Below are 27,975 nucleotides of genomic sequence, written 5' to 3'. Positions count from 1 at the left end.
GCCGTGATATCAGCCTACCTCACAGCAACCTCAGACTCCTGGGCTCAGGCTATCCTCCTGTCTCAGCCTCCCAAGTAGCTGGGACTACAGGGGCGAGCTATTATGCCTGGCTAATTTTTTCTATTTTTAGTAGAGATGGGTTTCGTTCTTACTTAGGCTGGTCTTGAACTCTCCTGACTTCAAGCGATCCTCTGGCCTCAGCCTCCCAGAGTGCTAGGATTACAGGCATGGGCCACTTTGGCCCTCTATCTTGAAAATATACCCAGAACTGGACATTTTGTACTTTCTCTATCAATATTATTCTGTTCTACATCTTGGTTAGATTATTTCAATAGCTTTCTGACTGGTTTTCCTACTTCATTCCTTACTGGCTGTAGTTAACTAGAGTTGTACTGTTAAAATGTAATTCAATTAATGTCATTCCTGTGCTTAAAACTCTACTAATTGCTTATCATCTCAGCCTAAGTCCTTAAAATGACCTACAAAGCCCACATGATCTTACTTCTATTGTCTCTCTGATTTTATTTTCTACTCTCTGCCTTACTTAATGTGCTGTAGTCACACTGGCTGCTTCACTACTCTAGGAACATGATAGTCATATTCCTGCCCGAAGGTCTTTACACTTGCAGTTCCCTCTGCCTGGAGCCTCTTTCCCTCTATATCCTCATAGATCATTTCCTTATCTCCTTTATGTCTTTTTACTCCTTTGTCAACTTCTCAGTGACCTTATATGACCACTTTATTTAAAATTATATTGTCCCTGCCCTAACATTCCCTATGTTTCTTCCTTGCCTTGCATTTCTCCTTGACACTTATAAATCTTTTGATATACTATAGTGTGTGTATATATGTGTATGTGTATATATATATATGTAAGTATGTATATGTATATATTTTATTTTTTGGTTTATTGTCTGTTTTCCTTAACTAGAGTAAACTTCATGGTAGGAGGGATTTTTTTCTATTGTGTTCACTGCTATCTCCTTAGTACCTAGATGAGTATCTAGAAGGTAATAAGTGTTCAACAAATATTGTTGAATGAATAAATATAATAATTAGTTTTTACTTTAGTTTTTTATCATAAAGCTAAGAAAATCACAAAGAACATGTCAGTGAATCAGCAAGATCTAGATCCAGATAGTACTACAGATGTGGGAGATATTACAGATACTGAAGAAGAACTTGTTAAAAAATGTGAAGAAATATGGAAAGATATGGAAGAAGTAAGTATCAAAAGATAGAAGTAATAATTAAGATTTTGTTTTCTTTTTATACTCAATATATTTAGGAGTTACAAGTACAGTATTGTTGCATGGATATATTACCTAATAGTGAGATCTGGGCTTTTAGTGTACTCATCACTAAATAAGATTTAAATCAATTTCAATAATAATTAGATGTGGGAAAGAAATGATTATGCTAGTTTATAAAAGCCATTATGTATGATAAATATTTATGTAGTTTTTAGATCTACAAGTATTCATTTAAGAAAATTATACTAGATGAGCTATAGAAAGAGAAAAAATTATGGAAGTCTCTCCCCTCAGGAAAATTATCATCTTATAGAAGCAGCAGCCATTATATCAGGTTGTAATACAATATTAGAAGTATTATGGTAGAAGTGTAAAGACTACACTTAGGAGGAGTACTAAACTCAGGCTGAAGGGATCAAGAATAGCTTTCTAAAATAGGTAATTACTGATTTCATTTCTAAAGGATAAGTACGAGTTAGTCTGTGAAAGGTGGAGAGATACACAAAGCAGGAAGAAAATAATTTGTAAAAATTGGGAGTTAGAGAACTCTGAGTAGAATGTTACGGATAATGTAAATTAGAAGAAGGAGGACTTCTGGAGTAAGACTGGAGAGGTTATCAGGCAAGAACATGAAAGATTTTGTTGAGTGTGTCCTTTGGGGAGCCATTAAAGGTTTTTAAGTATGAAAGTGACATGATCTATTAATAGATATGCAGTTGGGAAAATGATTGTGGTGCCTTTGAAGAAAATGGAATACAGAAGAATGAGACTACAGATAGAGCATTTAGGAAGCTCTAATAGTAGTCCTGGTAAGAAGTAATGAAGGCCTAAATACTGTCATTGCAAATTGAAAACTGGATTCAGGAGATATTAAGGAGGTAGGACTAAAAGGACTTAGAAGTTAATTGATATGAAATGGGAGGGAAATATGATTAGTTTCAGCTTCTTGCTTTGGGCCATTGGGTAGTTGGGTTATTACCTAAAATAGAGAATATAGAAGTGAGAAGAACACACAATTATAAGTGAAAACATGAATTAATTTAGAAAATGTTGAGTTTGAAATGTGTGTATATTTTCTGAGTTAGTAGGATGGAGCTGCTTTTGGTACACTACAGTACGCTGGTAAAAACTTGTTCTACTTAAGTAATGTAATGTGTGATATAGGCCACAGACATCTTAGCATTCTATTCTTCCCAGTAAAGTTTCAGAGTAGGGCAGATCAGGGGGATTTTCTTCTTTTCTTAAAATTATTTTTGTCATAAATCCTTGGCACTTTATATCATTAATGTATTTTCAAGATAATTTTTTTTGCTTTTGGTATTTTTTCAGTATAGAAATTTAGATTTAAAAATAACTTAAAAATTTTATAGACTTATACTGCAACTAGAAATGAGCACAAATACCATTCAAATTATCCGTATTTTAACCTCTCGTAGATAATCATTATTAACAATTTTTAATGACATAGAATCAGTGTTTCCTGAAGGCTTTATTTTCTTAGAATCTTAACTATATTCTTACCTATTTTGTTACTTTTCTATAGTGCTTTTCCCTCTTATTCTCTTACCTCCTATTTTTCCATTATCTGATTTCTAATTAACCCTAGCTATTAGTTTAGTTCTTTTTCTTTCATTCTAGCATCTTCTTTTCCTTTTGATATATTCACCTTGGGCCTTTTTGGCTGCCTTCTTAATCCTCTTGCTTAGAAAGTGAGGAATTTAAAGAAAGTTTTTTCTTAAATCAGATATTTATGTATTATTTTTAGGAGTATTACATTGGACTGGTACAAAATTGGAAGGGAAGGGAATTGTCTGTGGGTTATAATGTGTAACTTGCTTTTTTTCTTACTTTTTAAATCAAGTATCAGAATAAATTATCACTTATGGGAACCAAGACACTCACTGATTCAAATGCTCAGGTATGAATCTTTTTTTCTTCATAAAATTAGATAAGTAGAATTCATTGTATTTTGAAAAATAAGTATATCTGTCTATATTTATCCCAAATTTAATAGGTTTGTTAATACCTGTATGCTTAGTCATTTGGAAAACTGCTTACTCTTTCTGCAAAACTTTTTGTAACAAGTTGGTATAAATAAGAGAGCATTTTCTTTATTATTTATTATTTGTCTTTTAACAGCCATAGATACATTTAAGATCTGAGTGCATTGCTCATTGGTTGCTATTCTGATACTTTGTTAAAAACTAGAACAAAGACTCTCTTACTTTGTGCTGGGTATAATAGCTATAAATATTTTACTATCTGTGTGGAATCTTAATTGACTTTACTGTAGGGTTAAAAAAAGAATTAAGATATCCATTATAATAATCAGAGAATTTTAGAATTGGTTTAGGAATAGATCATTGGATCAGTGGAACAGATTAAGAATTAAAATACAGTTGACCCTTGAACAACATGGGGGTTAGGGGTTCTGACCTCCTGTGTAGTTGAAAATCTGAGTTTAACTTTTTTTTTTTGAGATAGGGTCTCACTCTGTCACCCAGGCTGGAGTGCAGTGGCGCAATTGTAGCTCACTGTGACCTTGAACTCCTGAGGTCATGTAATCCTCCATCCTCCTGCCTTGGCCTCAGTTTGTAGCTGGGACTACAAGTGCATGCCACCACACCCAGCTAATTTTTAAATTTTTTGTAGAGACAAGATCTCACTATGTTGCCTAGGCTGGTCTTGAACTCCTGGCCTTAGGCCATCCTCCCACCTCAGCCTCCCAAAGCACTGGGATTATAGGCATAAGCCACCATGCCTAGCCTAACTTGACTCCCAAAAACTTAACTACCAACAGTCTACTATGGACCTTACTAATAACATAAATAGTCGATTAACACATATTTTATATGTGCATTATATAATGTAGTTTTCCAATAAAGTAAGCTAGAGAAAAGAAAATGTGATTAAGAACATCATAAGAAAGAGAAAATATATTTACTATTCATTAGGAGGAAGTGGATCATCAGGAAGGTCTTCATCCTAGTCATCTTCATGTTGAGTATGCTGAGGAGGAGGAGGAGGGGTTGGTCTTGCTCTCTCGGGTGGCAGAAGCAGAACAAAATCCATGTATAAGTGGACTCATGCAGTCCAAACCCATGTTCAAGGATCAACTGTATAGTAGTCCCCTTATCCACAGGGAATACGTTTCTAGACCCCTAGTGGATTCCTGAAACCATGGCTAGTACTGAACCCTATATGTATGTTTTTTTCCTATGCATAATACCTATGATAAAGTTTAGTTTATAAATTAGGAACAGTAACAGATTACCAACAATAATAAAGTAGAACAGTTATAACAAAATACTGTAACGTAAGTTATGTGAATGTAATTTCTCCGTCTGTCTCAAAAATCTTATTGATGTACTATTTTCAGACTGAGATTGCTCGCATATAACTGAAACTGTGGAAAGCAAAGCTGCAAATAAGAGGAATGGCTGTATGACAAAGATGATAATTCAAATCTGTGAGAAAGGGATGAATTAGTTACTAAATTGATAGTGCTACAACTAGGTATCTCTGTGGAAGAAAATAAAATTAGAGCTCTATCTTTCAGCATATATAGATTGGGACCTTATCTGAAATGCTTGGGACCAAAAGTATTTCAGCTTTTGAATTTTTTTGAATTTTGGAATATTTGCCTGTACTTATGGTTGGAACTTCCTAAATCTAAAAATCCAAAATCTGAAATGCTCCAGTGAGCATTTCTTTTGAGTGTCATGTGGGTGTATAAAAAGTTTCAGATTTTGGAGCATTTCAGATTTGGGATGCTCAACCTGTACAACATAAATTCCAGATGGATTACCAAAAAAATCTTGCAAGAAAAGTTAGGAGAATATTTGTGGAAGCTGGGGATGGGGGGAGACTTCTGGCTTAAAGAAATCTAGACATTAGAAAAGTTAGATGTATTTCACCATATAAAAAAATTAAAAACATTTGATTGATAAAGATCCTAAGATCAAAGTAAAATATATAGATGACTCCAAGGAAGTTCCCCCAAACTGGCGGTTGCATGTCAAAAGACAGAAGAACCAATTTGAAGGTGCTATTGCTGTCCAGATTTGGTATCATGAAGAATAATGGCTTTGATTGATTATAACAATATGAAAAAATAAAAGTCCATGAGTTTAATGATAATAAAAAATGAGAAAGAGAGAGAAAGAAAGGGAAAACTCATGTTACTTTTGGAAATGCTTGTTATACCAGATCCATAATCTAAAAATTGGTGATAAAGAATTCAGTCATCTTTTGTATCCATAAAAGATTTGAAATCTATCAATAAATATACATCTGTGTAGTACAAGGTGAAACTGAATATTGTGTTTGGAAGAGTGTTATGGAGTAGGTAAATTATCACCTGGTTTTCCTTGGAAAATGTGGTTCCCACATTGTAGAATTTGAGATCTACTGAATCAGAATCACCAATAGAGATTTGTCCTATAAGCTTCCTGAATGATTTTCATGCAGTCAGGCAAATACTGGCATTGAGGAGACTGCTTACGTAGTTGAAAACCTGCAGTGTCCTGACATAGTTCAATAACAATATCCAATGAATCCACAATATGTGGTTTCCCATTGTGTTTAGTGTCTCCACTACCACTCACAGGTTTGATGATCCTCAGGACTAAGTGTATATTTTACTCATGGCTGAGATTTATTACAGTGAAAGGATACAGCATAAAATCAGCAGAGGGAAAAAGAGCATGGGCTGAAGTTCAGAGGAAACCAGGCACAAACTTTCAGGAGTGCCTCTCTCAGTGGAGTCACACAGGACCTGCTTAATTCTCTCAGCAAAGAGTTATTACATGTATGAAATGTTATCTACCAGGGAACCTCATTAGAAACCTAGTGCCCAGTGTTTTGGGTGGGAGCTGATCAAATAGGCACCCTCTGCCTAGCAAGTACTAAAATATCAGACTATTAGAAGGAAAGCAGGTTTTTGGCATAAACCATATTCTTTGCCCAAACACTCTAGGCACACAGCTGTTTTTATTGGTTTGTTTGGTGGGAACCATCTTGAAATCCAGGTTCCCATATGCCAGTGATGGGCCCATCTAGAAAGCAGGCCTGAGATGGCAGTCTCAGGTCTGGTTTGTTAACTCTTCTGCATATCCGTTAACTTTAAAACTTCAATATTGGGCCAGGTACAGTAGAGTGTGCAGTGGTATGCACCTGTAGTCCTAGATACTCAGGAGGCTTAGGCAGAAGATTGATTGAGCCCAGGAGTTTTAGGTTGCAGTGAGCTATGATGATGCTACTGTACTCTAGTCTAGCCGACAGAGTGAGACTTTGCCTCAAAAAAAAGAAAAACCCAAAAACAACCACCTCAATGTTGAAACTCAATCCACTTTCTGAAGCAAGAAGTTAGATATTTTAACTGAGAAAATAGCAGGATTTTTCAAATTTTTGTGTTTGAATTACTTTAGAAATACTACTGTTATTTTCCTTTTGAAAGTGTTTAATTTTATAGCTAGAAAAGAAATATTTGGATGTTGCCTTACTGGGCTTTGGCAAGCAAAAAGCTGTGTTTCATCAATATAGTATGTGGTTAAACTATATGAAATCACTGTTTTTTGTAGGTTAAAGATGAATTTTTAACCTATAAATTCATGTTTCAACCTAATATGAGAAGAAGTGGTATGGATTCCTTATCATTATGATAGTTTTGCCTAGTTTAAATACTTTCTAAAAATTTGTTGTCCTTTCCTAGTAATAACATTTATAAATTGCCTTATATGCAGTTCACAAAAATCTTTTTCACATCCTTATCTGTGAAAAAAGTTAAACTTTTCTTTGGTAAATATTTCAAATACATGTAAATACATTTTTATATAATCATATAAAGCTTTAAAAGAGATTTTAGGTTTATTTTTTTCTGATACATTTTAACAGGCAGTTTTTGATACGGAACAGGGTGTTTGAACTATTGTGGGTTGTAAAAGACGGTACTTGGTGTCCTTATAGTGTAAATACTGCAGTAATACCCATTGCATTTTTGAAATGTGAAATTTTGATTTGTTTGAGTACCAATAAGAACTATACATGGAAGACTAACATCATTCTGAAATTTAACTTTAAACCCACATAGAATTTAATTTTATGATCCAGTCAACAGATTTTCCTGTAGATTTGTAATTATCAAAAATAAAATGCGGCCAGGAGTGGTGGCTCACGCCTGTAATCCTAGCACTCTGGGAGGCCGAGGTGGGTGGATTGTTTGAGCTCAGGAGTTCGAGAACAGCCTGAGCAAGAGCGAGACCCCGTCTCTACTAAAAATAGAAAGAAATGATCTGGACAGTAAAAAAATATATATATAAAAAAAAATTAGCCAGGCATGGTGACGCATGCCTGTAGTCCCAGCTACTCGGGAGGCTGAGGCAGAAGGATCGCTTGAGCCCAGGAGTTTGAGGTTGCTGTGAGCTAGGCTGACGCCACAGCACTCTAGCCTGGGCAACAGAGTGAGACTCTGTCTCAAAAAAAATAAAAATAAAAAAAATAAAAATAAAATGAGTGGAATCTCCTGATACCACAAATATGCTCACTCTAATTTATCTTTGGCCAAGGGGTACACAGTTTACAAACTATTACTTAGTAAACCTGGTTTTTATATGTGGCTTGTGGAGCCAATCTCCTTTTATAATTATCTTCGTATATGTGTTAAAATTTATTTTTAGCTACTTAGCTAAAAACAGGTATAATTTTTCTGAAAGGGCATAGGGAAGAAAAAGAACACATTTGAAGGAAATTTGTCTAAAAAATGTTGGCAAGAATAATATCCTTTTTTATTTTAAGGTACATTTACTTAGGAAATAAATATAATATACTTAAATTCTTTGAGTGGTAAAGAATTTCCATTTTTTAATACTATATTACTGCTATAACAGGCAGTTTATGAGTTACAATTAGCATGGTTTAAAGTAGAATTCTGTTTGTGGTGATAATCTTTTATAGGTTAGAGGTGGCTATTTTGCCATTTATGTTAGGAATGAATATTAAAGTACTAAGAATGTTTATATTCTCTTCTATGAATATTCCACAGGAAATGACTTTGTTTTATTTTCTCATTCTTTTTATTTAGCTATCATTATTAATTATGCAAGTGAAATGTTTGACCGCTGAACTCAGACAATGGCAAAAAGAAACCCCTGAAAGTAAGATTGTTATTTTTAGATTTGTATTTTCATAAACAAATTAATGGCAATTAATTTAATGATCACAAGAATTGCAAGATCCATTTGACTTTCTTAAAATTGCCTAAATTCTATTGATATTAAGAAGCCACTCCATTTTTTTTCTTTCTATGTATTATTTTGCACTAATTTTATTATAGATAAACATATCTGTTTTACATTAGATTATAATAATCTTGATTATGGAGACCTTATTACAGTCATCATTTTATCTCATGCTCAGTAGAAATGGTGAATTGTTTCTTTTCTTTTTTAAATGCAACCTTCCCTTTTTTTGACTTTATTTTTTATTGAGGCATACATAATAGATGTATATAGTTTTGGGGTATATATGATAATTTAATAAATTGTTTCTTAATGAATGAAACTTTCCTAGTGGATGAGAAAAGTTACTTTATTTTAGATACTATTTACAAAAGGACCGAATAGTTCATATGCTATCTCTTGTGTTGTCCAACTGGTGCCAACTGTATTTTTGCCTTTAGTTGTGAAATAGAAGATGACATAAAAATTTGTTGTTGTAATACTCAAAGAGTAAATTTTTTTTATTATGAAAGCTTAAGTTTCTGTATGCAATATGCATGTCTATATAGGCATACCTTGCTTTATTGCGCTTTGCAGATATTGCGATTTTAAATTGAAGATTTGTGGCGACCTTGTATTGAGTAAGTAAGTCTGTTGGTGCCATTTTTTCAACAACATGCACTCACTTCATGTCTATGTGTCACATTTTGGTAATTCTCACAATATCTCAAACTTTTAAATTATGATGATCTGTGATTGTTATTGTCATTGTTTTGAGGAACCACAAACCATGCCCATATAAAACAGCAAACTTAATCAATAAATGTTGTGTGTATTTTGATTGCTCCATTGACCAGTCATTCCCATCTCTCTCCCTCTCCTCGGGCCTCCCTATTCCTTAAGATACAAGACTACTGAAATTAGGACAATTAATAAACCTGCAGTGGCTTCCAAGTATTCACGTGAAAGAAAGAGTTACACATCTCTCATTTTAAATCAAAAGCTAGAAATGCATAAGCTTCATGAGGAAGACACATTGAGAGGCCAAAAGCTAGGACTCTGGCACCAAACAGTCAGCCAAGTTGTGAATACAAAGGAAAAATTCTTGAAGAATATTAAAAATGCTAATCCAATGAAGGCAAAACTGATAAGAAAGTGAAACACCCTTTTTGCTGATATGGAGAAAGTTTTAGTGGTCTGGATAGAAGATCAAACCAGCCATAACATTCCCTTAAGCCAAAGCCTAATCCAGAAAAAAACCCTACCTCTGTTCAATTCTACGAAGGCTGAGAGAGATGAGGAAGCTGTAGAAGAAAAGTCTGAAACTAGCAGAGGTCAGTTCATGAGGTTTCAGGAAAGAAGCCATCTCCATAACATAAAAATACAAGATGAACCAGCAAGTACTGATGTAGAAGCTGCAACAAGTTATCCAGAAGATCTAGCTAAGATCAATAGAGATGGCTATACTCAACAACAGATTTTCGATGTAGACAAAATAGCCTCTTGGCAGAAGATACCATCCAGGACTTTAACACCTAGAGAGAAGTAAATACCTAGCCTCAAAGGATAGGCTGACTCTCTTGTTAGGGGCTAATAATGCTGCTGGTGACCTCAAGTTGAAGCCAATGCTAATTTACCATTCCAGCAGTCCTAGCCCCTTATGAATTATACTAAATCTACTCTGCCTGTGCTCTGTAAATGGAAATACAAAGCCTGGATGGTAGCACATCTATTTACAGTATGGTTTGCTGAATATTTTAAACCCACTCTTGAAAGTATTACTTACTGCTCAGTGACAATGTATCTGGTCACTTTGAGTTCTGATGGAGATATTCAAGGAGATTAGTTTTGTTTTCATGCCTGCTAACACAACATCCATTCTACAGCCCATGGATCAAGGATTAATCTTAACTTTCAACTCTTATTATTTAAGAAATATATTTCATACGGCTATCGTTGCCATAAATAGTGATTTCTCTGATGGATCTGCTCAAGCAATCCTCCTGCCTCAGCCTCTTGAGTAGCTGGGACTACCAGCGTGCTAATTTTTTCTATTTTTAGTAGAGACAGGGTCCAGCTGGGGCTGGTCTCAAACTCCTGACCTGAAGTGATCCACCCACCTCAGCCTCCCAGAGTGCTAGGATTATAGGCGTGAACCACCACGCCTGGCCAAGAGGGAGATTTTTTTAAACTTTGTATCGTTAAACTGTTCTCATTGCATTTATTAAAATCATTTGGTAGCCATCCTGAAACTGCCTATACCAGTTCTACTATAAAGCCTATGTATGAAGTACGTGTAAAAAGCTGTTTCCTGTTAGAAGGCTCTCTAGAATAACAGATACCTTTGAAAGTTTTCAGTAGCATATCATTTAAGAATTTTCAAATAGCACTTGATTAGGAAAGGAAATTTTTCTAATTTAAGGATTGAACACTTCTTAAATTTTGCTGTATAAAATTAAAAATTCACTTATCATCAGACTGACAAAAATTTTAGAACAGTTTATAATATCTTTTCCTGTTTTTTCTTTAGTGCTTATATAAATGTTTCTAGAAAGGAATCTGACATCCTCTATTAAAATTCAAAATACACATTTTATTCTGTGTAATTCCATTTCTGGGAATCTCTTCCATGGAAATGAAAACACCAATATATAAAGGCATAATAAAACTATGCTTACTGCTTCCTTGTTTGCTATACTGAAAAATTAGTGACAACGTTAATGTTCAGTCAGTAGGGGAATTAGTACGTTATGGTTTGTTCACTCTGTGTAATATACAAACATTAAAAATTATGAATTAGATTTATACCAAATGAATAGAAATGGTTTCCATAGGGATTTTGTTGTGTGAAAGCAAGATGAGAATAATATGTATATGATCCCATTGTTGTAAAACCAGCAATGATAAAAATAATAACCCTTTTATGTATATGTATGTGCATGTATATATGTGTGTACATCTACATATATATGTTTGTATACATATGATCATATGACTACAGAGAAGAATATTTGAGGAACACTGTTGATTGTTAACTTTGCTTTTGAGGGTTTGGAAAAACAACAGGATAAAAGGCACTAAAAACAAAGTACATAAATGTGATAAAAATTTATCTAAAATACAGTTCGTTATATGTACACAGATGTTAATTAAAAATAATTTTATAAAAACTGCACACATTTCACAAAAAATTATGTAATATATAAATGGAGAAGGAGGCTGGCATAGTGGCTCAATACTTGTAATCCTAGCACTTTTGAAGGCTGAGGTGGGAGGATTGCTTGAGGCCAGGAGTTCGAAACCAGCCTGGGCTATAGTGAGACATCATCTTTACAAAAAATAATAATTAAAAAAAATTAGCCAGGTGTGGTGGCCTATACTTGTAGTCCCAGCTACTCGGGAGGCTGAAGCAGGAGAATTGCTTGAGCCCAGGAATTGGAGGCTGCGGTGAGCTGTGATGCTGCTGCTACACTCCAGCATAGGCTACAGAGTGAGATCCTGTCTCAAAAAATAAATGAATAAAAATAAATGGACAGGAAAAGGGTTATCTTAGAAAATCACAAAATCAAATTCTTGTTTTTTTTTTCTTGTCTTTGGTGTCACTTGGATCAAATTCTTAATTTCTGAGAATTAACTAAACATATGTATAATTGTGTTTTGTTTTGTTTTTGTAGTAATTCCCCTGACTGAAGATGTTTTGGTAACATTAGCAAAAGAAGAGGTAAGTCACTTAATGAATTTGTGGTAACCCCAACTAATTTATAGCTAAAGCTATTTTAGATAAATTCATGACATAGATGAGAGTACTCTACAACCATTTTAAATTTTCTGTTATTAATTATGTTTTATGGAACAAAATATTTTGAAATATTTGAATTTTAAACTCAATTTTTATATCAGAACTGTTACTAAAGTTAATGATTAATATGTAAACCTTGATCTCATAGCTAGTTTTTAGTTGATTAAATTTCATAATAAAAGCAATATGTTATCATAGCTAAATGGCCACACACATGCATCTCTCCTTCTACTATTTGTGTCCCCCCAAAATTTATATGGTGAAATCTAATTTTCTGTGTGATAGTATTAGGAAGTAGGACCTTTGGGAAATGATTAGGTCCTGAGTGTAGAGCCATTATAAATGAGATTAATGCTCTTATAAGTCGCTGAAAAGACCAAACTTCTCCCCTTTCATCATGTGAGGACACAGCTATTGGGTACCATCTATGAGGAAGAAGACCCTTGCCAGACACTGAATCTTGGGTTTCCCAGCCTCCAGAATTGTGAGAAATAAATTTCTATTTTTTGTAAGCTGCCTTGTCTAATATATTTTGTTATAGCAGCCTGAACAGACTATGACAGAGAATTGGTGCTATAACAAATACCCAAAAATGTGGAAGCGACTTTGGAACTGAGTAATGGATAGAAGCTGGAAGAATTTTGAAGTGTATGCTAGAGAAAGCCTACATTTCTAGCTACTCTGCTATGAGTAGACCTTTAAAGGCAATTCTGGTGAGGACTCAGAAAGATAATAAGGGCTGTAGAGAAAGCTTCAATCTTCTTAGAGAATACCTGAGTAACCTTGAAAAGAATGTTAGTAGAAATATGCACCAAAAAGGCCATTGGGATGAGGTTTCCTATAGAAAGCAAGAACAGGTTTCTAAGGCTGTAAAGGAAAAAACTAAAGTGTTTTTCCTATTTTGTCTCTGCACTCAATACAATATAACACCTTGGGTCACCAAAATGCATGGGAATTTCTTTTCACCAACAGCTAAGTCTCTGACAGATTGTACAGTAGATGATTCTCCAGTGAACACCAACTGGGTGTCCTCTAATTCAATTCAATTCTAACACTACCTATCTGGAGGTAGCGTCAGATTCCACAGGTTGAGGGCTCAGTCCCACATGACTGCGTCTCCACTTCAAATGTCAGTTGCAAGTAGTAGATTGTCACCTATACTTCTGACTGGCTATAAATCAGGGATTCCCATGATCCCCTCTTTGGGTTTGATTAATTTGCTAGAGCAGCTCACAAAAATCAGGGAAACACTTAAATTTTCTCATTTATTATAAATGATATTACAGAGAGGTTACAGACGAACAGCCAGATGGAAGAGATACATAGGGCAAGTCATGGTGAAAGGGGCATGGAGCTTCCATGCCATCTCTGGGTGTGCCATCCTCTAGGAACCTGCACATGTACAGGCTATCTAGAAGTTCCCCAAACTTTGTCCTTTTGAGTTTTTATGGAAGCTTCATTACATAGACATGATTGGTTAAATCATTGGCCATTGATGATCACCTTTACCTTCAACCCTTCTCCCTTCCCTGGAGATTGAGGGATGGGGCTGAAAGTCCCAATTATCTAATCAGGCCTTGGCCTTTCCAGTGACCAGCTCCAGTCCTGAGGTTTTAAAAATTCTTAGCTTATCCATATTGTAAAGAATGAGGAAACTTTTTGGGGAAAGAACTTGAAGGATGTGGACAAATGACCATCTGATAAGGAGATTAATCAGCAATCTCAACTCAAGCTAGGAGCTGTGAAAGAATGCAATGTAAGGAAAACAGGAGCTTACGGGACTTCAGGACACACTGCCCAGCCTCACATTGTGGCCTGTACTCCCTACACTCAGACTTTACATTGTTTAGCTGCTCCAAGTACAGCTTCACTGTGCCCAGGTATGGTGTGGGCTGCAGTGGTCATCCCTCTGGAAGGTGAAATCTCTTCTAGCCTGTAGAATGCACAAGCCAGGGGGCATGTCTGGCTCCACCTAGGTTTCGAAGGAATGGGCCTCCCAGAAGAGACTTAGGCTTGTGACCTCAGCGCAGGAGACACGTGGTGTTCAGGCACAGAGATGCTGTATGAGTGAAGCCCAGACAGAGAGCTACTGTGGGGCCATCTGGCTAACTTGCAAGGGCAGGGATGACTATGGAGGCCTAACCCCTGCCGGGCAAAGCTGCGGGGGCATGGCCACCACCCCTGGTGGGCCTGGAAGACAGCATTGAGCCAAATATTATTCTGGGACCTTAAGATTTACTGTTGTTTACCCTGTTGTGTTTTGTACTAACTTGAGACCAGTTACCCCTGTCTTTTTTTCTGTTTCTCCCTTTTGAAATGGGAATGTCTTTCCTATGTCTGTCCCACCATCGTATTCTAGAAACACATAACAAATTTGATTTTACAAGTTCACAGCTGGAGATCAGTTTGCTTCAGAATGAATTGTACTTTGAGTCTGATTTACATAATATTTAGATGAGATTTTAGACTTAAGACTTTTGAGTTGATGCTGGAATAAGGTAAGACTTTTGGGGTGAAAAAGACATGAGTTTTGGGGGGCTAGGGACTATGACACCTTCTCAAAACGTAACACAAATGTCAAAAATAGCATGTTTTTAAAATTTCAGTCTATAAGGTCAAAATATAGACGAGAAGATAAAAGCAAACAAAAATTTTAACAAGGATGTAGAGCATGGAAAGACATAAGTATATGTGTGCCTAGAGACAGAAATACTAATGAAAAGAGAGATTGTCTGCCCCACAGAATTGAAGAAAGGCTTAGAATTTGAAATGTTACGAGTAAAACCAAACTCTGTAAAATAATTGAAAGAGGTTTATTTTGAGCCTAATATGAGTGACTGAGGCCCAGAGCTTTGCATTCTCAAGAGCTCCTGAGAGCAAGGCAGTCAGGTTACAGTTTGATTTTATACATTCATGGAAATAGGAATTGCAGGTAAAATCATAAATAAATACCTGGAAGGTATATATTATTGTTCCTAAAAGGCAGGACATCTCAAAGCCAGGGCTTACAGGTTATAGGTGGGTTCAAGGATTCTTTGATTTGTAATCGGTTTAACAAATAAAGTTTTGTCTAAAGACTTGAGAGTCTGTAGAAAGGAATGCTTGAGTTAAGATAAGGGAGTCTGCTATCATGTGATGCCATGTCACAGTGAGGTTGGAAAGTAAGCCATATTATACCAGTAAAAAAACTCAATGAGATTTTATGGTTTGTAAGGCCTTACTTAACCTTTGCCTTGCATGGTCTTAGGTCTTGTTTTCATTTAGTATCTTATTGCCACAAAAAATCCGTTTTGTTAGTCTTATGATCTCTATTTTAACATTAATGCTATTGTGTCTAAACTCCAAAAGGGGGAGAGTATAAGGGGCATGTCTGACCTCCCTTCCCTTCATGGCCAGGAGCTCAGTTTTAAGGTTTTTCTGGGGTCCCAGCTCAGGATTTTATTTTTGGTTTACAGAAGGAACCTGGTACTGCAAAATTCAGAATTCAAGTATGGAGCTAAAAACAAGGAGATTCTTTTAAAGTCAGTATATAGATGTTTAGACCTTCTTAGGTAACTCTATTACAATCAAGCAGCTAACCTTTTACCTACACACCTGAAAACTAGAAGTATATGGTAGGGAGACAACATTAAACTAGTGAGGCTCTCGACTCAGGAACACCAGATTGGGTGTTAGTAGGAGTGGCATGCAGGTCAAAAGTCAGAAAGATTAGGTTAACAGTTTTATGCTGCATGGTGGAACTGCTGGTTCCTTCCCTTTCCCTGTCTGTAGAGGGCCTATCTGGTATAAACTAGCCTCAGACAAGAGATACAATAATCTTCTCTGGGTAAACAAAATGACCCAAGAGAAAATATCCATAAGTAATAATATATGAGGGTCCCTACTGAAAAAGCAGGGTGGCTACACATCAAAAAGCCCCATTCATAAACAGAGTTCTCAGTAAATTTTTGAGTTTTAAATATGAATGTCCAGATAAGGATCATAAACATCTGTGAAATGCCTCCAAAACAATCGAAATCCAAACAGTTGAACTAAGATGAACCCCAAGGAGAGATAATTCAGAGGACAAATTAAAATTTAAAGAAATAATACCTTCCAAGGGATAAGAAAAAATAACAGAATGCCAATTTTTAAAAAGGACCATGTTACACTCCCTAGGAGGGCTGTAATAAAAAACAGGCAATGATGTGTTGGTGAAGATGTAGAGAAATTAGGACACTAATATACTACTGGTGGGAATGTAAAATGGTATAGCCGTTTTGGGAAACAGTCTCAAAGTTCCTCAAAAGATGAAAAAATTACTACATGACCCAGCAGTTTCATTCCTACATATAATATAAATATACCTAAGAGAAATGAAAATATGTATGTGTCCATACAAAAAGTTGAACATGAATGTTCATAGCATCATTTTTCTTAATAGGAAAAAAGGGGAAAAGACTCAAATATCCATCTACTGATGAATGAATAAATAAAATGTAATATATCCATACAGTGGCACATTATGTAACAATGAAAAGAAATGAAGTACTGATAATATGCTAAAATATGGATGTACTTTGAAAGCATTATGCTGATTAAAAGAAACCAGTCACAAAGGAACACTGCCCTAGTCTATTTTCTGCTGCTATATGACAATACCACAAACTGTAATTTATAAAGAAAGGAAGTTCATTCACGTCACACTTCTGGAGGCTGGGAAAATTAAGAGAATAGTGCTGGCATCTAGTGAAGGAAGACCTTCTTGCTGTGTTATAACATGGTGGAGGAGTGAAGGCAGAAGTGACCATGAGAGACAGACAGGAAAAGGGGGCTGGACTCCCATAATAAGTAACCGACTCCCCCAATAATGACATTAATCAATTCATGAAGGCAGAGCCCTCAAGACCCAATCACCTCCCATAGACCTCACCTCTTAACACCACTACAGTGACAAAGTTTCCAATGCGAACTTTTGGGAAACACATTCAAACCATAGCAACCACATACTGTATGATTTCATTTATATGAAATGTTCATAATAGGCAAATCTATAGATACAGAAAGTAGATTCCTTGTTACATGTGGCTGGCTGTTTGGAAAGAATATGGGGAATAACTGCTAATGGATACTACTGACAGGATTTCTTTTTTGGGTGGTGAAAATGTCCCAAAATTGATTATAGTGATGTTTGCATAATTCTTGTGAATATACTAAAAACCATTGACTTGTACACTTTAACTGGGTGAATTGTATGTTATGTGAATTACATCTTAATAAAGCTGTTACTTTTTAAAAGAAGCAGAGAACAAGAAAGAGCCCTTATAAATGAAAACATGATAGCTGAAATGAAAACATACACAAAAAGTTGGTAATTATAGCCATGGAAACCAAAGAATAGGTCAGGAAGGAAAGAAAAGGAAAATTGGAATAATAGAAAAAAGAAAACCAGAGTAGAATTATGAAATTTAAATATTAGAAGTTGTAGAATATTAACAAATGGAAGGGAAGAAATATACATGAACATTTTCTCAGAATGAAAGATAATGATTCTTTACATTGAAAAGGTCTACCAAATTTCCAATATACTGAATTTAAAATGATCCATGTCCTAATGACTTAGTATAATTTTTCCCTTTGATAGCAGTCCTTAGGCTAGCACCTGTAGCTTAGACTGGCCAAAATCCAGACTTGATGCAGTGTCAGTATTTGCCCCAACACTACTTCCATTTTAACTATTAGAGCTAAAAATAAGAAAGGGAGTGTATATTTAGCTTGCTTCTCATTAGTTTACATTTCCTTATGTATTCCGTGAGCCAGTTCTATGGAATTTGGTTCTATCATTTCTAAATTTCACTGGTAATTCATACCTTCAGTAACTTATCACAGCTCAGCTGTTGTCTTATACCATTGGTGACTCAGTAACCATCAGGCATCAAAGTTCATCGTTCACCCTGTGCTCCTTCCTTTTCCTACCATGTTTCAGCTAGCAGGAGTCATTATAGTAAATCTCATTTGTGATGCTAGTTGTTTTAGGGTTTTCCCTAAGACCACCCTCAGCCTCAATGATTTGTGGAATAGGCTCACAGGGATTCAGAAGAACTGTTGTATGCTTGGTTGCAGTTTATCAAAGTGAGAGGACACATTAAAATGAACAAAGGAGAAACGTACGTAGGATAATCTAACAGGAGTTCTTTCCCAGTAGAGTTGCATGATTTACTTAATTTTCCTGGCTTCTATGTGTGACAATTCATGCGATGAGTTATCAACCAGGGAAGCTCAATCAAGACTGTTGTCCAGGGTTTTTATTGGGAGTCAGTCACATGTTGCATGCAGCACCTTTGTGACTGCCTTTAACTATTCAGACTCCAGCCTCCAGAGTAAAAGTGCATTCACCACAGATCATATAGTTAGGATAAACTCCCTAATCAAACTGGTGCCATGTGACCTAAAGGCTCTAGGCATAATATAAACATTCTTTATTAAGCAGAATAATTCCAAGGGCTTAGAGTTCATCTTCTGGGAGCTGACCCTGAATTACCAGCCTTTCTTGATAATGTTCAAAGTTTTCCTAACCTGGGCCTGCTGAGTTAACCCTGTCCTGCACACTTGTCTTTTCATTTTCTTAATGGTATCTTTTAGAAAACATAAATTTTGAATTTGATTAACTCCATTTTATCAAGTTTTTCTTTAAGGTTTATGTTTAAATCTGAGAACTATTTGCCCAACTCCACATCACAAAGATTTTGTATGTTTTCTGTTCTAGTTTTAAAATTTTAGGTTTCATGCCAAGTCTATGATCGATTTTGAGTTAATGTTTATATATGGTATGAGTTATTGGAAAAGGGTCGTTTTCTTCATATGCATACTCATTGTTCCAGCAGTAATTGTTGAAAAAACTATCCTTTTTCTTTTGAGTTTCCTTTTCACCTTTATTGAAAATTAATGATCATATATATGTGTATCTATTTCTGGACTCTGTTCTCCATTCTGTACCTTGGATATATCTTTTCCTTTGGTCTGTGTTTCTGTCTGTAGGCCAATACCACATTGTATTTTTTACTGAAGCTTTATAATGAGTGTTGAAATCAAGTAGTATGAGTTGTCTAACTTTTTTTTTTCCCAAAATTGTTTCACATTTTCATATAAATTTAGAGTTGGCTTGTCAGTCTACTCCATAAAAAGCTTGCAGGACTTCTGATTAAAATTTCCCTGAATTTATAGGTTAATTTGGGGAGAATTGACATCTTTACCGTACTTGGTCTGAATGCAGATCCATGAGCACTATGTAATCTTTGCATTTATTAAGTCTTCATTTATTTGGTATTTAAAAAATTTTGCCTCACTGATAATTTGGTTTTCAGCATACAGATCTTACACATCTTTTGTCAAATTCATCCCCTTAGTTTTTCATAATTTTGATGCTATTAAAATGGTATTCTTTTAAATTTCAATTTCTAATTATTTATTGCTGGTAAATACAAGTACAATTAATATTTAAGTATTGATCTTATATCCAGTGAGGTTGAGAGACTCTTATCCTAATAGCTTTTTTGTAGATTCTGTAGGATTTTCTACATAGATAGTCATGTCATATAAGATTAAAGACAGTTTTACTTACCTTTCCATTCTGGATGATTTTTATATCTTTTTCTTGGCTTACTTTGCTGTCCTAGAACTTGTACTTAGCAGCAGGTTTTTCATAGATGCTATTAATCAGATTGAGGAAGTTTCCTTCTCTTATACTTTATGAAGTCTTTTGGTTAAAATCATGAATTAATACTGAATTTTGTCACTTGTTCTTTCAGAATCTGAGATGATTTAAGTTTTTTTCTTTTTTAGTCTGTTGATATGGTGAATTACATTGACTGATTTTTAAAATTAATTTCTACTGCTTATTTAACTTTGTGTTCCTGGGATAAACCCTACTTTGCCATAGTATATTAATCTTTTTTATTTATTGCTAAATTTAATTTGCCGAAATTTTATTAAGATTTTTGCATCTATGTTCATGAGGGATATTAATCTGTGGTTTTCTTTCCTTGTGATGTCTTTGTTAGGCTTTGGTATAAGAGTAGGATAATTAGATTAATTTTTAATTTAATTCCATTGTTAGACTATATTTAATATCAATATGGTTGTGTTGAAGTATATGTTCTTTATCTTTTCTGTTTGTCCCACTTTTTCTCTGTTTAGACTATATTTAATATCAATATGGTTGTGTTGAAGTATATGTTCTTTATCTTTTCTGTTTGTCCCACTTTTTCTCTGTTCCTATTTTCCTCTTTTCCCACTTTCTTGGGTTAATCATGTATTTTTCAAAAAATTTATGTATTTTATTTTTTTAGTGATGGATCTTGCTCTGTTACCCAGGCTGGAATGCAGTGGTGCAATTATAGGTCAATGCAGCCTCCAACTCCTAGGTTCAAGTGATCCTCATATCTGTCTCCATGAGTAACTGGGACTAGATGGGACTACAAGGACATGCCACCAGGGCCAGCTACTTTTTTTTTTTTTTCCTCTCTATTTTTTGTAGAGTAGGATCTTGCCATGTTCCCCAGGCTGATCTTGGACTCCTGGCCTCAAGCAATCCTCCCTCCCAGCCTCCCAAAGTGCTGAGATTATAGGCCCGTGGCCTAATTGTGTATTTTTAAAAATAAACCCATTTTATTATCCCTATTGGTTTATTAGTTATTTTCTCTCTCTCTTTTTTTTTTTTTTTTTTCTAGTTGCTTTAGGGTTTATAATATACATCTTTAACTTGTCACTGATTTAGATTTAGAAAAACCTAATGGAAACCCTTGAGATCAGAAGAATGGAACACTAGCTAATACGTTCTGGAAACAAAAGGACATTAGATAAAGGCCAGAGTTTATTGTAATTCTCCTTAGTAATCTTTGTTGTTCCTCAAATGCCTCAAGCACTTAGGCCTCTTGGTTTTTTTACGGACCATTCCCTTTACTTGGAACATTCTTTTGTTAGATAAAGACATGGTTTTCCCTTTGTATTCTTTCTCTGCTATTCAAATGTTACCTGATCAGAGAGGTTTTTCCATGTCTTGTTAACTAAAGCAACCATTTCTTGTACTTTTATTTTGATTTATTTTTTCTTCATGGCACTTATCATCACTGGAATCATATGTTGTTTGTCTGGATTCTCCTCTTTGTTTTTTTTACGTTTACATCCCTGCCTCCTTCAACAATGTTTGGTAGTCAATAACTGAGTAATAAATATTGATTGAATAATTGATTGAGTAAATATTGAATGAAGTGTAGTTTGTGTAGTTTCCTTAGAAAAGATACCTAATCTACCTGATTACTGAAAATGCACCATTAATTTGCCTTTCAATATGAAGTTAAAATATACTTCTCAAAACCCCTTCTTGTAATTTTGTATTTAAGCATGAAATGTTAGCAAAAACTTAGCACCTACTTTGTATTTACTCTTTCAAACCCTTTCTGCTAGGCTTTTTTACTATTGATGTCTGAACGTAAGTATCCTAGACTAATATGTAAATTTCACAATCATTCTGAAATAAAACTATTTACGGTATTAAAGACTAAGCAATTAATTTGAATTATTTTGTTCTAGTTCCAAAAATTGAGACATGATCTTGAAACGGTACTATCTACTATTCAGTTAAAGAATGAAAAGTTAAAGGAAGACTTGGAAAGGTATATTTATGTTACAATTACTATTAATGATTGATATACGTTGAATTGACATTTAAAGTTTTATTTGGATATTGTTTGTTTTGTTTTGTATTTCCGTGTTTAAAGGGAGCAACAGTGGTTGGATGAACAGCAACAGATAATGGACTCTCTTAATGTACTACATAATGAATTGAAAAATAAGGTCATGCCATTTTCTGAGTCAAGGTATTCATTTTGTTTTCTAGGTTTTTCAAATAGGAGAAAGTATTTTCTTTTTTATGTTACATGAAATATAGATGAAAAGAAGGTAAAACTTAGCAAGACTCAGGAGTCTTGTCTTAACTTTTGCCAACTGTTAGTTACATGATCTTTTATGAATGATTTGACTTGATTTAACTTTGGTTTCCCTACATGTTAAATAGAGCATATTACTTTCATAAAGCTAGTTATTTGGTTTGAGCAAATGAAGTTTCAACAAAGTTTTCAATCAAATTTATGAATAACCACTTACATATGCATATGTATTTTATGGGTTAAATATTTCTCTTATTTTTTTAATCTATTAGAATCTTTAATGAACTGAAAACTAAAATGCTTAATATAAGAGAATATAAGGAGAAACTCTTGATTACCTTGGGTGAGTTTCTGGAAGACCATTTTCCTCTGCCTGATGATGGAAATGTGAAAAAGAAAAAGGTAAGTTTTAGAGATGACATTCATGTAGATAATCATATTTGAAATTATTTTAGGTAGATTTAAAAGCAAATTTTCTTATAGTTCAAGGATATATACACGTACAAAAATATGCCATAATCACATTTATATGCATTAAAAAATTAGAGGCAACCTAATTGTTTGATAAAATGGGATTAATTAAATATATTTTTTATATTATATCCATATGATGGAAAAACCAGCTTTTAAAAATAATATATTGAACATAATCAAAGGAGTTAATGAAATGCTCACAATTTATTGTTAAATGGATAAGACACAGATGACTAAATTGTGTGAATCTAATTTATGCTAAAAAATATAATAGTACTTATATCTGAGAGCTAGGATTGTGAGTTTTGTTTTTTTTTTTTTTGCTTTTTACTGTTTGCCAAATTTTCGATGATGAACATATGTAACTTTTTAAATCAGAAGAATAATGTTTAAAATCTGTTGGTTTAATGTAAGTTATTGACTATTTGAATGGTAGCTATGATGGAATAAACCTTTTCCAGAAAAGCAAATATATATTCATTGAGTGACAGAAGATTGTGAATATACACTTTAATTGTTTTTCTTTAATACAATATACAGTATAAATAATACTTTTGCAATTGGAAGAGGCATTTAAACTGGCACCAGAATGATTTCTTTAAAATATATATAGTTTTTTCCTTATTCAGCATAAAACATTTCATGGCTCCCTATATGGAAAGCAGTCTATAAACTCCTTAGAATCACTATGCTCTGGCCATTATCTTTCTCTTCAGCCTCATCTCCAGCCATTCGTTATCCATGTTTTCAGTGGTCCCCAGCCTTTTTGGTACCAGGGACCAGTTTCATGGAAGACAGTTTTTCCACGGACATGAGCGGGGTGGGTGGATCTCTGTGGCTCACTTCCTAACACACCGGTTCGTGGCCCTGGGGGTTGGGGACCGCAGTTTTACATGAATTCATTCAACCATACTACTGTATCTCCATTAAGTATGCAATGACCTTTCACTTTGTTGTGCCTTGAATATTCTATTCCCTCTGCTGGAAAACCTTTCCTATCTGGTGAGGATAGCAAATTCATAGTTAAGATAGCTCAAACATCTTTGACTGAAACATTGTATGAAATTTAGGTGTCCTTTAATTAGCTCTTATCATATACTTTTGTTATTGTCATTTGTGTTTATCTCCCCCTTCCCCAACCCTATGGTGTGAGCTACTTGACATGTAGATTTAATGAATAGAATTCCAGCATCTGTAATCAAGAAAATGAGTGTTCTTTTTTGTCTTTGGTAATTGAATCACACCTAGATCATTGTGGAGACTGGATGATGGGGGCGGGGGCGGGGGTGGGGGGTGGGGGCAAATTAGAGCACATTCAGAGATCCATGGTATTGAGGGGCCTCAAATCTAGGCCATATGAAAAATAATTAAAGGAACTAAAGATTATTAATATGGAAAACAGAAGAGAAGACTTGGGCTTTCTGGCTTCCGAGATCAGACGAGATCGGGCGCGTTCAGGGTGCTATGGCCACAGAGGACTCGGGCTTTCTAACAGCTGTCTTCAAATAATTGGAGAATTCTTGGATGGAAGTAGAATAAGATTTATTTTCTGTCAATCCAAGGAAAAAAGAAGTAGTAAATTGAGTTAACAAGAGGAACTGTCAAGAGCTGTAGAAAGATGACTAAGTCTTGGAAGCAGTTTTCCTGTCCTGAACCTGTGTAAATATAGCTAGGAATGTCATTTGGGGAACTTTATTGTAGGGGTGGGGGGGGCGGGTATCTGTCAAACATTAGACTTTTAAAAAAATTTTTTTTGAGACAAAGTCTTGCTCTATTACCCAGGCTAAAATATAGTAGCATCATGAGAGGTCACTGCAACCTCAAAGTCCTGGGCTCAAGTGATCCTCCTGCCTCAGCCTCCCAAGTAGGAGGGACTATAGGCGTGTGCTACCACGCTGGGCTAAGTTTTCTATTTTTTGTAGTTATATTGCTAAGGCTGGTCTTGAACTCCTGGCCTCAAGCAATCCTCCTTCCATGACCTCCCCAAATGCTAGGATTATAGTCATGAGCCACTGTACCTGGCCCAGACTTTCTTTTATCTGAATATATGTAATGTGTATAATGTATCTATTATATGTTTATGGATAGTTTGAATTTTATCTTTCAGTAATTATTAAAGTTTTCACTATCTTAAGAGTTGTTTCAACTGCATTTTTACAAATATGAATTAAGTACAATAAGGTCGTTTACTTTCTAAATTCTTTTTACATAACCTAATTATGAATGTTTGATTTTAGTTACCTTGTGCCATTGCAATTAAGAAATATTAATTTTAAAAATCTTGTAACACAGTCGAATATTCTACCGTTGGCAGAATTGAAATGTTAATTGGTTGTTATTCACATTTCTCTCAAAGAAAAACATTCAAGCGCCAACTGCACAGCTGATAACACTTCATGAAATGTTAGAGGTAAGTGTTTTGTGTGGTTAGTTTTGTCTTGAATCGATCTCTTAATTAGTCATTTGTGAAGAATTATACTCAGGCTTGAAAAAGAAAAAAAAATACTGCTTTAATTTTTAAAGGATCCATCAATCTTTATGAAAATATATTTATAATAATTTATCAGTAGTACAAAATAAGTGTCTTCTCTACAGTACTGGGAAGACTCTTATGATCTTTTAATAAAAACATGAAATTAAAGTCTAACTCTTAATCATATCCCTAAGATTTATTACAGGTAAACACTGTAAAATAATTTTTATGATGTTATTTAGTATTTGCATAATGAAATTCTTTGCTATTACATTGATGGAATCTTTAGTTGGCAGCTTTACTCTATATAAAATATGTAAATGAGCTTAAGATTCTTTTCACAAAGTTGTAGAAATTTGTGTACAATTTTTCTTAGATAACATCATTCTCTTTTCTTGTAAGTGCTGAGTGATTCCAACTTTTTCTGTTTGACATTCACCCTGTTTTATAATTGATATGACAATCCATGGTGATTTGGGCAGACAGGAAAATAAAATAGTGTATGAAGAACAGGGTATTTACCAATTAATATACTCTTTTAAAAACCATTGGTAAGGTTAGAAGAAAGAATGATTTCAGAAAACGTTTCATTGTAATTTAATGAACTAGGTGTTAGAGTCTCTGTTTTTACCCAGCTATCTAGTTTTGGTGCCTCAGAATCTAATACAGAATATTATTGCTTAGAAAAGCAAAATACAAATATTTATTAATTTGTAATTAGAATCTTTTAACATATTTTTAACTATTTCAGTTTATACTGAAACTAAGAAGACTATTGTTTCTCATGGATCACTTAACCTTTTTTCTTTTTAAATAAATATTGTCACTCATGGCAAATAGTGAAAGGTATTACATATGTAATTTTTGACCAATGTACATAGTACATACCATATAAAATTTAGAATCCTAAGTTTGTCTCCTAGGCTTTTATCATCAGTGATAAAAGTAACCAGTATTAAAACTGCAATTCAATGAAAAAAAATTTAATATAGGTATTTATTTGTAGCATGTAACTATTTCAGACATCTAGAATTTTTATTACTATAATTAAAATTAGAAATGCAAAATAAGAAAGATTTTAAACTGTATTAAAATAAGCATTTGCTCTAAAATAGAAATAATATTTAGTTCTTCATCATGACATCCAAAAAGAAATGAAACCAAAAGTTTTTCCTCAGGATGTGGGCCTTGAAATAGTTAATGATAGTTGAAAATTTTATTTCAATAATTGAGATATTGATATAATTCAAAGTATTCAGATTAGAGATTGATGGGTTAATTTTATTCATTTCTACAGCACTTTATATTTGTATAAATTATGGTTTTTCTTTAACATGTTCTTTGTAATAATAGCATCTTTCAATTAAAGTTTTGGCCTTGCAATTCAGAGATACAGAGTCTAATCATAATCTGCCACTAATTATGTGCCTCCGAGGAATCCCTTAACCCTTCTGAGTTCTAGTTTTGTGATTTGCGAAGGCACTGGGAGGTAGCTGAGGAGGCAAAATAATTGATCTATGTTCAGCGTTTTTCACTGTATTTTATGGAACACTAATATTCAAAGAATTGTAGGCTAGGCACAGTGGCTCATGCCTGTGATCCTAGCACTCTGGGAGACTGAGGCCAGAGGATTGCATGAGACCAGGAGTTCAAGACCAGCCTGAGCAAGAAAGAGACTCCGTCTCTACTAAAAATAAACAAAATTACTTGGGCGTAGTTGTGCACACCTATAGTCCCAGCTACTCAGTAGGCTGTGGCAGGAGGATTGCTTGAGCCCAGGAGTTTGAGGTTGCTGTGAGCTAGGCTGACACCACAGCATACTAGCCTGGGCAACAGAGTAACACCCTTATGTTAAAAACAAACAAACAAACAAACAAACAAAAAAACAAAAATTAGAAATATTTGTTTCTTGAAAAAATTTTTCTAATGTCAATGGATTTGGGAAAGAGAGGTGACTCTCAGTTGGCATTAGCAACCTTTTCCAAGCTTTGACGACAGACCCCTCATCTTTAACAACTAAAAACATCTTTAGGGAGACCAATTCTATAGAATGCAGTCTGGTAAATGTTAGCCTATATAATTTAATACAGATACTCAAAAAACTTGTCAATTTATGGTTATAACTCATTAACATCCTTCGTGAAGAAATCAGTGATACTCTGGATGAAGTTAAAAGAAGTGATGATAAAATTGACTGTTTTGAAGATTTATCAGAAGAATAGGTGTTTTGTGGGGGGAATGGGACTGGTGATTTATTTTCCTTTCAAATATTAAGACACACTTCCTAACTTTCTTTTCAACTTTGTGTGTATTTTGTTGAATATTAATTTTTTAAGAGTCTTGCTTTTATCCTAAAGAAATTATTAACCCTAAAAGGAGTAGGAGAATTGTAAATTCTTTCTAACCAGTTTTTAGGAAATGTTAAGATGTAGAGATATGTTTTAAAGCTTTTTCCATTTAGTAATATCTGTAGTCTTTTAAAAAAGAAACAATTATTTAAATTAGTACATAAAAATTATGACAGTTGTTGAAGGAGAAAAGAGGTCAGCATTCTTTGGTGGAAAACTTTATTGTTTTATTATAGCTGTATTGATTTTTTCCCAAGTAAAGTATATTTTGAATGATATTTTCTCCTAGATTCTTATAAATAGATTATTTGATGTTCCACATGATCCATATGTCAAAATTAGTGATTCCTTTTGGCCACCTTACATTGAGCTGCTGCTGCGTAATGGAATTGCCTTGAGACATCCAGAAGATCCAACTCAAATAAGATTAGAAGCTTTCCATCAGTAAAATTATGATCTCTTTTTCACATAGCAAAGGATCTTGT

General features: G+C 34.4%; 1 protein-coding gene across 1 annotated transcript; it reads left to right on the top strand.

Moving 5' to 3' along the window:
- The first annotated feature begins 1,106 nt into the window (after positions 1-1,106).
- Positions 1,107-27,938, top strand: CENPK (centromere protein K). Its single transcript, XM_069492628.1, has 9 exons — positions 1,107-1,223; positions 3,115-3,171; positions 8,335-8,407; positions 12,145-12,191; positions 21,840-21,922; positions 22,028-22,126; positions 22,468-22,597; positions 25,026-25,079; positions 27,780-27,938. Exons 1-9 carry the CDS (start codon positions 1,107-1,109, stop codon positions 27,936-27,938), a joined length of 819 nt encoding a protein of 272 aa, XP_069348729.1.
- The last annotated feature ends 37 nt before the right edge of the window (positions 27,939-27,975 follow it).

The sequence above is a fragment of the Eulemur rufifrons genome, chromosome 17 (assembly GCF_041146395.1).
Source record: "Eulemur rufifrons isolate Redbay chromosome 17, OSU_ERuf_1, whole genome shotgun sequence".
Classification (NCBI taxonomy): Eukaryota; Metazoa; Chordata; class Mammalia; order Primates; family Lemuridae; genus Eulemur; species Eulemur rufifrons.
This window is presented reverse-complemented; position numbering and strand designations above follow the sequence as displayed.

Bases quoted from the DNA above. Each gene is read 5' to 3' on its own strand.
- CENPK (XM_069492628.1), top strand. From the start codon at position 1,107: ATGTCAGTGAATCAGCAAGATCTAGATCCAGATAGTACTACAGATGTG. The intron at 1,224-3,114 runs GTAAGTATCAAA...TTTTAAATCAAG, and splicing joins TATGGAAAGATATGGAAGAA to TATCAGAATAAATTATCACT. The intron at 3,172-8,334 runs GTATGAATCTTT...CTTTTTATTTAG, and splicing joins TCACTGATTCAAATGCTCAG to CTATCATTATTAATTATGCA.